This window comes from Muntiacus reevesi, chromosome 3, assembly GCF_963930625.1.
Source record: "Muntiacus reevesi chromosome 3, mMunRee1.1, whole genome shotgun sequence".
Classification (NCBI taxonomy): Eukaryota; Metazoa; Chordata; class Mammalia; order Artiodactyla; family Cervidae; genus Muntiacus; species Muntiacus reevesi.
Window position 1 is genome coordinate 234455385 of NC_089251.1, and position 15783 is coordinate 234471167.

The following is a 15783-nucleotide window of genomic DNA, read 5'->3' on the forward strand; positions in this document are numbered from 1 at the left end:
ACAGGAGGAAAAGAGAAAAGAACACAGAGGAGCAAACTTTTTAACTGCCTTATAAGCATCACCATCATCAGTGATATTAAGCATCCATGACACTCATCTTGCAAACCATATCCTTTAGTAAATATTTTCTGTAGTTACTCTATTGATAATCTACAAGGCACACATTTGAAATTATTAAAGTTATTTTTAAAATCAGATTGCAGTGGCAGAAACTTACATAAAATATGCTTCAAAAAGAAGGTATATAAAAGTAAATACTATGTAGATGCTGTTGTAATTTTTCCTAGACTTTCAGTAGTTCATGCTCTCACAACATAAGATCTGTTTTTCCTTCTCCCTTCTGAGGGAGAGTAGCATCATTATCATGCCAGATGGTGCCTGAAACTGCAATGCTAGGAGGCCAGCAGAACTCTGCACCATGGAGGCTATGGTCAGGACCACTAGTCACTGTGCTGGTTCTAAACCCAGGGAATTGCTGCTTCTTCTATTACCTTGTACTGTGGCATTTATCAGATAATGGAGAGAGAGAGAGAGAGTGGTGTCTGCGAGCTTGGCCTCTGGTATCATTATTCATGACAACACTTTACTTTTGTCCCTGTTTTAGATTCATTTAGTCTACTCTGATTTGCTATTTTACAACAATTTATCATTGCTCAAAGCAACACAGACTTGCTTTTTAAGTTGGCAGATATACCATTTAAGCAGTTACATATAATACTCATATATTAAATCCTATGGTAGTGTTATTTGCTCAGTTGTGTCTGGCTCTTTGTGACCCCATGGACTATAGCCCTCCAGGCTCCTCTAACCATGGAATTCTCCAGACAAGAATACTGGAGTGGGTAGCCTTTCCCTTCTCCAGGGGATCTTCCCAACCCAGGGATTGAACCCAGGTCACCCGCATTGCAGGTAGATTCTTCACCATCTGAGCCACCATGGAAGTGAAAGTGAAGTTGCTCAGTCATGTCCGACTCTTTGCGACCCCATGGACTGTAGCCTATCAGGCTCCTCCATTCATGGGATTTTCCATGGAGTGGGTTGCCATTTCCTTCTACAGCGGATCCTCCCGACCCAGGGGTCGAACCCGGGTCTCCCACATTGTAGGCAGATGCTTTTACCATCTGAGCCACCAGGAAAGAGCCAAGGTAAAAGGGAGCTGGACTCAATACCCTCAATGCAGAGTCCCCAGAACAGAAAGCTCTAGAAGCCAGTGGGTGTGAGAACATTCAAGTCCTGGGGGTTGTGGGCCCGTGGCAGCTGTTTTGTCCCTTCTATCACTGGGATATCCATCTTGGGCGGCTTGAAAGGTGCTGGCTCCTCGACCGTTTGGGTGGCTTCTGCACGTATCACTTCCATTGGAGAAGACTTCCTTTGTAGGCTTAGATGGCAAAACCTCCTGAATCGGACTTCTGGAGGGATCTTGGTCCAAAGAGGCTCCATTTGTTGGCTGAGCCTCTGTCTTTATTCCTGCTTGCAGAATCCATGGTGCTAAGACTGGGGCCAGGTAAGGCTGTAGAAGAACCACAAGTGACCCAGGGATCGAAGCCGGGTCTGCTGCATTGCAGGTAGATTCTTCACCATCTGAGCCACCATAACCTTCAGATAAAAACAGGAATCTAGTTTTCTGGTCCAATTTAGAAAATGGGATTGTTAATAGGGAAATTCAGCAACTATATCTTTTTTCTAAACCATGTACTCTAAGAAATTAACCCTGGAAAATAGCATGCAGTCTCTTGAGTGTCTGTTTCCAACTGATAAAGAAACAGAGATCATTTTACATTCTTTATCACTCACTATTTGATTTCAAACACTTATAAGGTTGTGAAAACTCTAGTTTTAGGTAATAGAGTGGATGACCTTTTGAAGTCTTTTCTGACCCTTGGTTTTAGAATTCTTCATTTGAGAATATTCCAGGGACTCATAATATTTGGACTTTTTATCTGGTTTCACTGAGGTTAACTCAAATATTATTATTTAAGAGAAAAATAACCACATGTAGCTGAAACTCCAATACTTTGGCCACCTCATGTGAAGAGTTGACTCATTGGAAAAGACCCTGATCCTGGGAGGGATTGGGGGCAGGAGGAGAAGGGGATGACAGAGGATGAGATGGCTGGATGGCATCACCGACTAGAGGGGCATGAGTTTGAGTAAACTCCGGGAGTTGGTGATGGACAGGGAGGCCTGGCGTGCTGCAATTCTTGGGGTCACAAAGAGTCAGACACGACTGAGTGACTGAACTGACTGACATATTTTTATATTTTTTGGAACTAGTCATCTTTAGAGTATATAGTAAAGTAAAAATTGTTATTCTTTAGAAAGACAATGATAAAATATTTTGCTTATGTATATACCTAATTATAAAATCAAGTTTTGTAGGCAAATAGTTCTTAAAATCAGAACACAATTTCACCAGCAACCCCTTAGAAAGGCAAGAAATCAAATGTTTATTTCTAATGTAAATAAGAAAAAAAAAGGTATATCTTGAATTTCCATCACCTTGAGAAGAATCTGTTGTTCATGGTGCTAAACATTAAATTTTAATTTAAAAATGCAATGAGGGTATTTCTATTGTGTAATTTTTAAAATGGTCACCAAAATGTGTTCTTAAAAAGAAATTTAACTGCATTCTACCAAAAAGAAAACTGTTAGAATTAATCAATGAATTCAGCAAGTTGCAGGATACAAAGTCAACACACAAAAATCAGTTGCATTTTTATTTATTGATACTAACAGTGAAAAATCTGAAAAGGAGAACAATTCCACTTATAATAGCATCAAAAATAATAACACACTTGGGAATGAACTTGACTAAGGAGGCAAAAGACTTGTACACTGAAAATGATAAAATTAAAGAAGACACAAATAAATGAAAAGACATTCTATCTTCATGGTTTGGATGACTTATTGTTAAAATGGCCATTCTATCCAAGGTGACCTATAGATTGAATGCAATCCCTGTCAAAATCCTGATTTATTTTTTATAGAAATAGAAAATCCATCTTATAATTCACACAGAATCTCAAACACAATCTCTTCAAATAGCAAAAACAAACATGAAAAAGAAGAACAAAGTTGGAGACCTTATACGTCTTGATTTCAAAACTTACTAAAAAGTACAGTAATCAAAACAGTGTGATACTGGCATAAAGACAGACATAGAGCAATGGAACAGAATAGAGCATCCAGAAATAAACCATTGCATATGGTCAAATGATTTTTCACAAGGTTGCCAAGACCATTCATTGAGGAAAGGACAGTCTTTTAGGAAAAGTAGGTATCCACTTACAAAATAATGTAGTTGGACTCTTAGCCTACACCATTTACATAGTGGCTCAAAGAACTAAACATATGAGCTAAAACTGTAAAATTCTTAGAAGAAAACATAGGGGAGATTTTTTTCATGACAGTGAGTATAGCAGTAATTTCTTGGATAAAACACTAAAAAGCATAGGCCGCTAAATAAGAAAGAATAAACATGGACTTAATCAAAATTTAAACTTTTTCACATGAAAGGACAATTCAACAGAGTAAAAGGCAACCCACAAATAGGAGAAAGTATTTGCAAATTATGTATCAGATAAGCAATTAATATCCAGAGTATATAAAGAATTACAAATCAATGACAGAAAACAAACACTCTAATTCAAAAATGAATAAAAGACTTGAATAGACGTTTCTCCAAAGGAGATATAAACTGTCAATAAGCACATGAAAAGATGCTCAGCATCACTAATCATTAGGAAAATGCAAATCAAAACCACAATGAGATGCTACTTCACACTCATTAGGATGACTACTATGTAAAAACAGAAAATAACAAGTTTTTGTTAGGATGTAGAGGAACTGGAATTCTTGTGCATTGCTGGTAGGAATGTAAAATGTAGCTCCCATGGAAAACAGTATGGGTATTTCTCAAAAACTTAAACATAGAATTATTATATGATCCAAAAGTTCCACTTCTGGTTGTATCACCCAAAGTAATTGAAAGCAGGGACTTACACGATACTTGGACATCCATATTCACAGCAGCGCTTTTGACAGTAGTAAAGAATAGAAGCATCTCTTTTCTATCAGTGGTCAGATGGGCAAACAAAATGTAGAATATACATACTATAGAAAGTTTTTCAGCCTTCAAAAAGAAAAAAATTCTGACATGTGCTATAATATGGAGCAACCTAGAAGCCATGATGGGTTTCCCTGGTGGTTCAGTGGTTAAGAATCTGCCAGCAATGCAGAAGATGTGGGTTCGATCCCTGAGTTGAGAAGATGCCCCGGAGAAGGAAATGTCAACCCACTCCTATCTTTGTCAGGGAAATCCCATGGACAGAGGAGCCTGGTGGGCTACAGTCCATGGGGTTGCCAAGTCAGACAAGACTTGGCAACTAAACAACAACAGGGGACATTAGGCTAAGTGAAATAAACCAGGCACAACCGGACAACTACTGTGTGATTCCAGGTACCAGGTAACTAGAGCAGTCAGCTTCATAGAGACAGAAAGTAGAATGGTGGTTGCTAAAGGCTGGGGATACGGGAGATGGGGAGTTAGTGTTTAGTGAATTCAAAATTTCAGTTTGGGAAGATGAAAAGTATTCTGGAGCTGGATGGTGGTGATGATAGTGTAATAAAATGAATGTACTTAACACCACTGAACCATACACTTGAAATTGTTAAATTGATAAAACTTTATATTATGTATATTTTGATACACACAAAAGGTAACTGTAAAAGTGTTTGGAGGATATTGTGTTTGCAAGAATATGGCAGGACTGTAAAAATGCCTGTAAATAATGCATATTTAAATTTAGGAGAAATGAGATATTGCAGCATTTCTCACTTTGGGCAAAATTCTTAAAATTGAATGTGTTTTGGATTATTTTGTACAAATATTCCATGACTGATGGATTCAAGGTTTAGATATATATGCATTTAGACAATTATCCAAGGTAACTTTGGAACTCAAGTTTTGCATCTGTGGTCTGTCTGAGAGCAAAGTGGCCAGGCCTCAAAAAATTTTGTAACAGCAACCAAATAAAATTCTGTTATTCAGGAATAGGGATTCATTTTTCTTTCCCTCTCTATTCTACAAAGTGTTAAAAGTCCTAAGCCAGGAGCAGTTGCCCGATAACAAAAGAAATACGTAATTTGTAGCAGGTGGTTCTAATTGCGCCCATCAAATCTGTCGCTCAATTGTGCAGAAGAGTGGAAAATCAATTAGCAACTACAAGCTTGGGTACCGGTGAGTGACAGGAGTGTCTTAACTCAAACAGGAAATCAGTAATGGAAGAAAATGATTACCCAGGCTGCTAGTGGATACTCTGGGATCGGAGGAGACAGTCCATCTACTGCCCAACCTTCTCAGACAAAACATGCTGTTGGAAAATATTCAAAAGTGTATTGTTATTGAAAGAACAGTATGGTGAACTTCCCTGGTGGTTCAGTGGATAAGAATCTGTTCCAGTGCAGGAGACACCAAGTTCGATCCCTGACCGGGGAATATCCCACACGCCGCAGGGCAACTAAGCCTGTGCATCACCACTACTGAGCCAGAGCTCTAGAGCCCGAGAGCACACCCCAGCAACTAGAGAGTAACCCCAGCTCTCTGCAGCCAGAGAAAGCCCATGAGCAACGAAGACTCAGTGCAACAACACTAGAGAATGGTGTGGTGTGGGTCTTCATTTCTTAATTGATAAGGTCTGAGTGAATAAAAATCAAGAGCACGAGACCCTCCCTCCCTTTCCTTAACTCCCATGTCCCATGTTGGAGTCACTGCTTTGGATATAGACATGTTTGCAGGGCAGTGTACATGCATGTACTCTACTGGGAGGGCTGGCTCATTGGAATTAACATGTAGTACATCGAGGGGTTGACTGAGTAGCATGCCAGCGAAAGGTCACCGGAGGGGCCTAAGAGGTCAAGAAGGGGATGAAAACAAATGTATCCTAATCTGGATCTGCTCTATGGTTGAACTATAGATTAGCTTCGGCTATTGAATACAGTTTATCAAAGAAAAAATTTATAGTATTCACAGCATACCCTTGTATCCAGATTTGGAGGAAATGAAACAGAGTATGTTTTTTTCCCCAGATACTTTCTGCCATTTGCATGAGGTCCCCAAACGGTTCAATTCAAAATGAAGTGTTAGAATTCTAACAGATATCTGCCTTACTTGGGTTGCTTTGGCACTGTGAGTTATCGGTAATGTCACTTTGAGTTTATCCATTTATTGTGTTACTTCACTTTCTTCACTTGTTTCAGGCATCTATGTTCAAACTCTAGCTGCTGGGCTGCAAGTGGTGCCTTTTATTTTTACTTATTTTTTGTATAGCATGCTGGTGTTTAATATGATGCCTCTCACAATATAGATAGTCAATAAGTAATTTCCTAATAAACTCTTGACTGTTGACTTTTTGCATGGTCAGATAACATATGAAAAGTAATTAACACAGTGTCAGATTGTGTGATAGACACAAGAATGGAAGAATAAGATAAAAACAGGTGAAATGATTAGACCTTTTTCTTTAGTGAAAAATATATTTAATTATAATTATTGAAAGAGCATAACTTCATTGATCAAGCTCCTGAATAAAGCCCAGTGCTGACTTACTGGATGGAGGACTTTCAGTCCAAGGCGCTCTCATAAACTTGTGGGTGAACTGAACAAGGCTAAGGATAAAGACTTTGTTCTGCCTTGGTAGATATTCTGGGAAGGAGAAAACCAGAACTAAAAACAACACTGAGATACATCAGAGGTGATGCTGTACCCCATAAAAGGGTCTCCTGAGTATCAAGTGTTTCATCAGGCAATTTATTTTGCCAAATGCTGTCAATCTGTTCGTGTGTGTGTGTGTGTGTGTCTGTACTCTTGTGCGTTGTTTGGAGGGAAGACTGGGAAAGAAGGTAAGAGGTGAGAGGAGAAAGGACTTCCCTGGTGGTCCAGTAGTTAAGACTGTGCTGTCAATGCAGGGGGGCTGGATTTGATCCCTAATCAGGAAACTAGATCCCACATGCTGCAACTAAGACCCAGTGCAGTCAAATAAATAAATAAATATTTAAGAAAAGAAAAGAAAAGAAAAAAAAAAGAAATACTGATGGCTTTGAATGTTGACTTCCCATGTGGGGTGAACAGAGAAAGCACCTAGAATTCCTCCTACAGTTTAGACCTGCATATAAAGGATCTCTAGATAAAACCAGAACATCAGTTGTTCTGTTTCCTGGTCTTCAATGGATATTTTTAAAGGCAATGACCTCGGCAGAAAATCAAGTAACTAGCTTGGTGGGTATAGTTTCCCGTGGAACCACTGAAGAGTTCTGCCTTGCTTCTATCTTCTGCCTGGAGGAGTCAGTCTCCCAGCTCTCACTGTCCTCCTGGCATTGATAGTGACACTGAGGTCACTTCTGATGTTGGTACTTTTATCCCCTGCTACTCATCTACAGCATGTTGCAAATTGTATGGAGTGTGAAAAGGGCACAGTGGCTCTGTGTGGAGAAGACATCTGTGCACAGAGAAATCTAAATCTAAACAAACACAGACCAGAGAGGCAATGGAGAAGCATTTGAAAATCCTCTCTAGTTTTACTTACTTTTGTTATTTAAAAAAAACCCCACATGATACATACATTATTTTAAAAAAAACTTCATATTTAAATAACATATTTCTTGCCTATTAGGCACTAGATAAAATATACATACAACTGAATATATTAACAAAGCTAGATAATAAATCTTCATGGAAAGATTTATTACTATTTGTTCCTCAAAAATCAATTTAAGAATAACATTGTATGGTTTAAATTAATCTAAATCAATAATTTAAATAATTTAATATTCTATTGCATGGTACATTTTAGATTTTCACAAGTTACTGATTATGGTTACATTTTATCATTCCAAGAGCCCTTATGTCAAAAAAGCAGTATGTTTCTGATAGAAAATTTCAATTTTACCTGCTTGTAATGGTTATAAGCGCAGGAGGACAGTAGTAACCACTGGAGGCATGGTCAAAGCTTCGAAGGACGGTGTCAATTTTGTAACAGAATTTACCATGTCTCTCCCATCCCTTAAACAAGGAAAAGGAAAATTAAGGACACAACTGATTTAGTTGAATAGTAAAATATTTTCCAGTGTATTCTCATTTACCTCTTTTTCCTCTAACCCACTCAAAACTTAAGACTTGAATGTTTGTCTTGATGTCTTTGATATCTTTCTAATGGTAATGCCATTAGCTACAGCCACTTCTACATTATTTAATTAATTCTCAAAGCCTAATGAACTGATTTAAAATCTTTATGCCCAAAACCTTAAATGGAAATAAAAAGATGTTCACGCGAGATCTCTCTCTCAAACACACATACACATACACACGCGCGCACACACACACACAGTCTGTTCAGACTTATAGAATTTCATGTAATTATTTCCTGCAGCATGGTAAAAGTCGGAGGTGTTGGCCTTGAGTACAAAAGGCATAGATTTGAATTCTGTTTCCACCACCATGTGGCCTTATTTAATCTCTCCATGTCTCAGTTTTCGAGGGATAATAATAGTATCCATGGAGTTGTTCTGAGAATCAAAGGAAGGCACTGTCAGCAGAAACCCTAGAAAAGTGCCAGGAGCTCAGTATGAGCAAAGAGGACATATGATCTAGGTAAGAGGGTACTACTTTTTTTTTTCAAGTTTCTTGCATATTGCTTATTTCATGTTATCCTACGGAGATTCACTGAGATTAGGGACTCAAATAAAGTCAGACTAATGGATAAACTGCTTTTGAATCTAATTTTGGTGCAATCCAGGATGGTCTTAACTGAGTCACCAAGCTTCCAAATAGATAGTGGCTAAAGTACTTTTTTTGGTGAAGACTATTCCTAAATCAATCATTTACAGAGAAAGCAAAGAAGCTTTGTCACCTAGACAAAAATGATAAGTGTGTATGGCTCAGTCCTGGGAGTAAAGAAGGGTGGCTTCTTCTTTAAAAGCATATGATACAGGAGACACAGATTCATTAGTCTTCTATATTTCAACCAAGCTATTTTAGTTCTTTTTCTTCCAGTATTATAAAATCACATCCCTTCTATCAGTCTATTTTTATGTATTCACCAGTTTTAAAATACACTTCATTTTGTGTCATACTAATGCTTGCCAGATATTAACCGTATATAAAATGATTTCTGCTGTACTACTCAGTAAAGGTCTCGATCTTGCATTAAATGAGGGAAAAATCTTACTTTAGAAATAAGCTATTTTAGTTCAAAACACTATCAAATGAGGCATGGATCACACAGCAGTGCCACATCCAGCCGGCCAGGACGTGCTCAGAACTCATTCCCTTAACTTCTCAGTCTGATCCGTGTGAGTAATTGACAGCATCAGCCAGGACCCCTCCATGGATCACTCCATGGGGGCAGGGAGGTTAGACTGCTTTTGTATTTGAAAGGACAGGAGGAGGAGGGCTGACAATTTGACCTTTCTGACAAAGTACTCCTTATTCATTAGTGGTTTCTAGATCATAGGCTGCTTGGCAAAATAAACAAACCAAAACACAACCAAGAACTGAACAGGCTCTAAGAAAATGGGAGGTGGGCGGGGGGGTGGGGAATGTGGCATTATAATAACCAGAAAAACAAAGACTCTTTGCCACAAGCCTTTGTCCACACAGTGAAAGTGGGAAGAATAATTGATTGTATTTGTGAATATCCTTTGTCCATGAGGTGGCATTTCATTTTAAATGGAATGATGATGGTGACAATACTGAAACAATTGCTCTTACTATCAGGTCCCCTAAAAGTAACTCAGGTGAGAATAAAAATCTTGTTAAATTTCTACCCTGAAATTATCAAGACTTATTTTATGAGTGATTTTTGCATGTGCAGACTGTTGAGAGAATTGCATTAAAGCAATTAGCTAAAAGAAAAGAACTTTCAAAACTATATTTGTAGGTAGGTGCATAAAGAAATTAATTAATTTTTGCCATAAAATTAAAAAAACTGGCTCTGAACTCAGAATCCTTAAATATTGGTAATGCTGGTCAGAAAGAGGAAAGCAGTGTATGAAAGTTTAAATAGAACATCAATTGTTTCTGCTGGGTAAGAAGTTAATTACTCTTTCAACACAAATTAAACAGTTGAGTTGCCTTGAAAGCCATTGTAAAACAGATTTTTTTCAATATTTCTAGTCAGATACAGATTAGAGATCAGCTATAACTAATTCAGGAATTGTAGTCATAGGACAAATGTTTGGTCACATGTCAGCTATGGCACATGTGTTGTTCAGCTAATGTATGAAGAGTGATTAATATACATTGATTAATGAATCAAATGCAGTTTCTAGAGAGATGGGTCATCATTTAATTGGAATTGGATTAGAAGAGAAAATAATTAGAAGAGAACTGCGTAAGAACGAGACTTGTGAACATTTTGAGATTCACAGAATAAAAATCTCCAATAGTTAAATTCAGAAATTTTAGGTGTGTGTGCATGTGAGAGAGAGACAGAGATACAGAGAGACACACACAGAGAACACATGTGCTAAGGACACTGATAGGCAAATTTTTGGTACCTTACTAGAGAATATTGAATGTACTTTAAGAAATTTAAAACAGAACATTTATTTTCTGTCTTTAAAGGTTAAACCTAAAGTATTAAGTATGTTTTTATTTTTTAAGTACTGAAAATAGTTCAAATACCAAAAATAGTTTATTACTTAAAATAATAAAGTGTTTTTATCTTTTTCCTAAATAATATATGGGGGGCTTCCCAAGTGGCACAGTGTTAAAGAACACACCTGCCAATGCAGGACACACAAGAGACATGGGTTTGATCTCTGGGTTGGGAAGATCCCCTTGAGTAGGAAATGGCAACTCACTCCGGTATTCTTGCCTGGAGAACCCCATGGACAGAGGAGCCTGGCGAGCTACAGTTCATGGGATTGCAAAAAGTTGGACACGACTGAGCACACACAAAAATAATAATAAATGTGTTCTGTTATATATTAATAACTATGCTAATATTTATTAATAAATAAATATATTTGTAATATTTGTGAATATTATATTTTATAGTAAATAATATATTTTAATAATATAATGTGATGTATAATATTGTGATAATATATTGCAAGCATACATTTCTCTTTGTTATTGTATTTTATTCAATTATTCAAAATTAAGAAAAGTGGAAAAGAAGGCGGGACTCTTAGTGCAGAAGGTCACTCTGACTTAAAGAAAGGCTTTTGCTTTCACTCTGATAGTCTTCATTGGAAGACAATGAAAGTCACGTGTGAGACAGGGCATCAAGTGACAGCATTGTTTGTAAAGATGGTATGACAAGATCATCTCCATTTCTTATCTCAAAAGAACACTTGTTTTGGTTGGCAGAGGATGCTAAGACAATCCTTCACAGGGCCGTAAATCTTTTGAGTGGTTCTAGCTGATAGTTATCTGATTTGTTGCAATAACCCATTCAGAAAAAACGGAGGGAAGGAAAGCAGGAAGGAAGGGAGAGAGGGGAAAGAGGAAAAAGACAGGAAAAAGAGATTCACTTTAATGTGATGGTGGATAAATCATTCTAGTTATGAAGTCCCTGCAGTGTTCACAGCTCTTACCTTTTGACAGCCTGATTCAGTGTCCGAAAGGACATGGCCTGCTTTCTTACAAAGGTAAAAAAGTCTTTCTTCGCAATTTTTGACTTTCCAGTGTCCCTCCTAGGGGGAAAATGATACAGCATGAATGAATGCACTCCATTACTGATGATGATAGTCAGCGTTAATTATTTTGGATTAAAATATGATTAATAATGTGTGTTTCAGCATGGCATAATGTGTTAGGATCTTGGGTTGATTCCTGACATATAAGAGGGAGGTTTGGCTTTTACATTAAACTGATCTCAGTTTTGGTTTTTTTTTTTTTTAAAGATGGGATAGGTAGCAATTCTCAGTCTTTTGTGTTCACCAAAATTACCTGGGTTATTAAAACACAGATGATTGGGTCCGTGTGTCTCATTCAGTAAGTTAGGTGAGACCTGAGAATTTGCATTTCTAACAAGTTTTTAGGTGATATTGATGCTGCTGGTCTGGGGGGCCACACTTTGAGAACCACTTGGATGAAACTATCTCCCTGACCAAGTGATAATGCTGCTGCTTCTCTTCAGTCACTTCTAGGTGTTAAACTGAATGCTTTCGGGCTTCCCTGATGCTGGGGAAATGCCTGGAAGGCACCATGAATCACTTTAGATAACATTATCATAGCTGAACTTGATGTTCAACCGCCAACACCCTTCACGAATTTTCCAAAGCCCCACTCCATTTCCTCTTTTAATAATAGGCTGCTGCCTGCATGTCTTTTCTTAGTTCTACTGAAGGCTGTTCTCATATCCTTCATTAATAATGAAATACAATAACTGCTAACTGATTAAAATTTTATCCTGTCAAGAGATTTTTTATTTTAACACCAATCAGACCTTTAGACTAAAACCACAGAGTTGAAATTTTAGTGTCTCAGGCATGCAAGGATTTAGGTGAATAGACAGCTCTTCCATGACCCTCAGAAACATACTATATAGGAGGGTGACACCTTAACCCATAAGAGCAGCTTTGTAGCTCATTCCCACGGAATCTCCAGCAAACCATTCAATTCTAAGATGGTGTCAGGCACACTGTAGTTGCTTAATAACTACTGCATGGACAGAGGAATGGATTGTTTCCTAGGCTCTCAGATTCAAATTGAGGTATCAACCATGCTTAGGTAACTAGTTAATTATAATAATTACATTCATACTGAGCTCAACTTCAAAGAAATGAATGTTACTTTTTATGTATCTACTATTTTAGCAGCTACTGAGTTGCTAAAAGGGGGCCACAAAATACCACACTTACAGCAGCATGGTCCTGACACATCCAGTGATGTTAGTACCTATCTTTTCTCTCTTAAGAATAATTTCTCTGTCCAAATTGGCTCCTGTTCTGTGAATATGCTAAGTGGAATACTCACGTCTGTCAAATGAAAAAGGAGAATGTCAACAGGAAATTAAGGTCACCTTTAATTATATCAAAACTAATAAACCAATAAAACCTCAAATACTATAGTGGCTTTCAGGAGAGTTAGACCCAAGACAAACATTTAGAGAGGTCATTGCCTCCACCAAGTGTGACCCTGAAACACTGCCTGAGCACTATCATTGTAACTGCATGTATTTGTGACAGCCTTGAAAGCTATAGCAATGGAATGTGTCATAAGAATAAGTGCTTAGGCATTTCCCAAGTTTGGCTGGCACAGTTACTTTGTCAAGCTACTTAAGTAACATTTTATAAATTGCTCAGATCCCAGTTACCTCCTAAAACTCCACCAGTGAATTCAGCAGCCTTCTGTTCAAAGAGATTAAGTCTATTCTAAACATACTTTGAAAAACACCGTCAAATAGCTTGAGATTAAACAAATTCTGTATAATCAGAGGTTTTAGATAAATGAGAGACTAGAGTAAGGGTAAGTGTGATGTTAAGGTTACTGGGACCGTTTCATTCATGTTGAGGAAAAGAGCAAGATTTTCCATCAATTCACAATTTTCAAAGAGGTTACACACATTATTGAAGTCCTTTTATGCTAAGAAGATAATGGAGTTTAAAAACGATCAGAGTAATTTCCTGGCTCCCAGGTTCCTCCCTTCATCTTCACCCGGGTGGTCAATGGTGCTACCATCCACCAAAACAGTGGGTGCTCAAGCCAAAAACCCACCTCTCTCTCACCTCTGCATCTATTTTAGCAACAATTCCTGTCTTACAGAGGATCCCTGAATCTGTCTTCTTGTCTCCACATTCATTACCCTAATTCAACCACAGGAAGAGCCTCCAAACCAGTCTTTCTTCTTCTATTTTATCTTTCTCTGATCATTTCTCTGGGGCTTCCCTGGTAGCTCTGTCGGTATAGAAACTGCAGTGCAGGAGACCTGGGTTCAGTCCCTGGGTCAGGAAGATCTCTTGGAGAAGGAAATGGAAACCCACTCTAATATTCTTTCCTGGAGAACCCCATGGACAGAGGAATCTGGCAGGCTACAGTCCACGGGGTTGCAAGAGTCAGACACGACTTAGCGACTAAACCACCAATCAGTTCTCTGTGGAGCAGCCACAGTTACTCTTAAAATGTAAATCAGATCATGCCTTCATCTCCATGAAGCCCTTTAGTGGTTCCTATCCCAGGCCTATAAGCCTCACATTCTCTCATTCTTCCTGCTCTATCTCCTACCACCTTTCACCATTCATACCGCCATACTACCCAGGTCTCTGTTTTGATTATCAGACAAGGCAAGCCTTGGTCTGCTTTTGGGGTCCCCTGCCTGAAATGTTCTCCTGCTCTTCAAGAGACTTTTTTTGTTCTTCAGGTCCTATATTAAATGTCACCTCTTCAGAGAACTTTCATTGACTGTCCTGTCTGAAGAAGCTGTCCCAACCCAAATTTCTCATTATCTTGAACCTACGTCCTCAGAGCTACCACCACAACTACAGCCACCATGTGTTTGCACTGCGTTTGTGTTCTACTGCCTAGTGTGGAAGCCCCACGAGGAGGAGGCGTTGTGTCTGTGTTAGTCTCTGCCACAGCCCACGTCCCACGTCCCTGGCCCAGGTTGCTCTCAATACAAGTTCAGCGAAGTGAGCATTGAACAACGAATCAACTTACAGATTGCTCTGCTGAGACACACAACTGGCTTCTATTTGGAAAAATGTGGGGCTCAAGTGTGTGCCAATTAGTAAAGGTGACCGAGGAGCCATTAGACCATTCAAAGGAAACAGGAATTTTATGGCTGCTCAAACCAATCCATGTTTCTGATGCATTTTCTGCAAGAGATTAATGTAAATTACTTACAAGAATCCTAGAATCTGTAAAGGCAGTAACACAGAGGGGCAGTTACCAATATATACCACTTTGCATGTGATTGCTCCTTTGTTTCTTCATGGAATGAAACCTGTTTAAAGTTTTGGTATAAAACACCTGCTTAAACTTCTCTCCCCTGAATCTATCCAGATCTGCTCAATATAGGCTTATGAGTGAGGCAGAGTGACAGCAAAAGTCAGTGCAGGGACAAAGCTTAAGCTAATCAGATTCTTGGGACACTAGTTAGTTTGTGCTACAGTGTGGAAAGTAAGTCTGAAAAGTCTGGTTTTTCTTCTACCTCTAATAAGAGAAAATAGGAAGGTTGATTGAATTAAGAAAAGGCACTTAAAAAAAAACAAAACTTTTAATAATGTCTAGCTTTAGTTTTTTTTTCCTTTTGACCAGGAAAAAAAAAAAAGAGCAGAAATTCTTACAAGCATTAAATGGGAGAAATGGGGTGTCTGGAAAAGTAAATAAAATAAAGCTTTCCAGTCGAGGTGGGTTGAAAAGACCATTGGTAGCTGGGAGAGTGTCCGGTGACTTGTTGAGATGGAGGCAGCCACAGGATTCTTTCAATCCCAGTGCAAAGAGTGAGGAACAATGACAGAAGGAGTTTGGTTTTCACTCCAAACTAAAACCTAACATTAAAAGGGCCATACAGTAGATGCTGAGGATTCTTTCCACTAAAAAAAATTTACTTGAAGTCAATGATTTCAATGATTTTGTTAGGAACTTCCTTTATTGCTTGGATTACATGGCCACATTACTGCTGTCTAATACCCATTATACTAAATTACAGGTTCAAGTTTTTTTAATTAGAAGTTTTAGGAAATTACCTTTCCTCTTTAAAGAAAACCCCAAACCCCCGATCATCAAATTTATCTGGCATATGTGAGATATTACAAAGTTTATTAATATGTATTTTG

General features: G+C 38.2%; 1 protein-coding gene across 1 annotated transcript in view; it reads right to left on the bottom strand.

Annotated features, from left to right (window-relative positions):
* Nucleotides 1–15783, bottom strand: part of PLA2R1 (phospholipase A2 receptor 1) — a 118757-nt gene that overhangs the window by 56706 nt on the left and 46268 nt on the right. Inside the window, 3 exon segments of the mRNA XM_065931620.1 lie at nt 7947–8059; nt 11599–11697; nt 14663–14820. Of these exon segments, the coding sequence (XP_065787692.1) occupies nt 7947–8059; nt 11599–11697; nt 14663–14820 (370 nt within the window).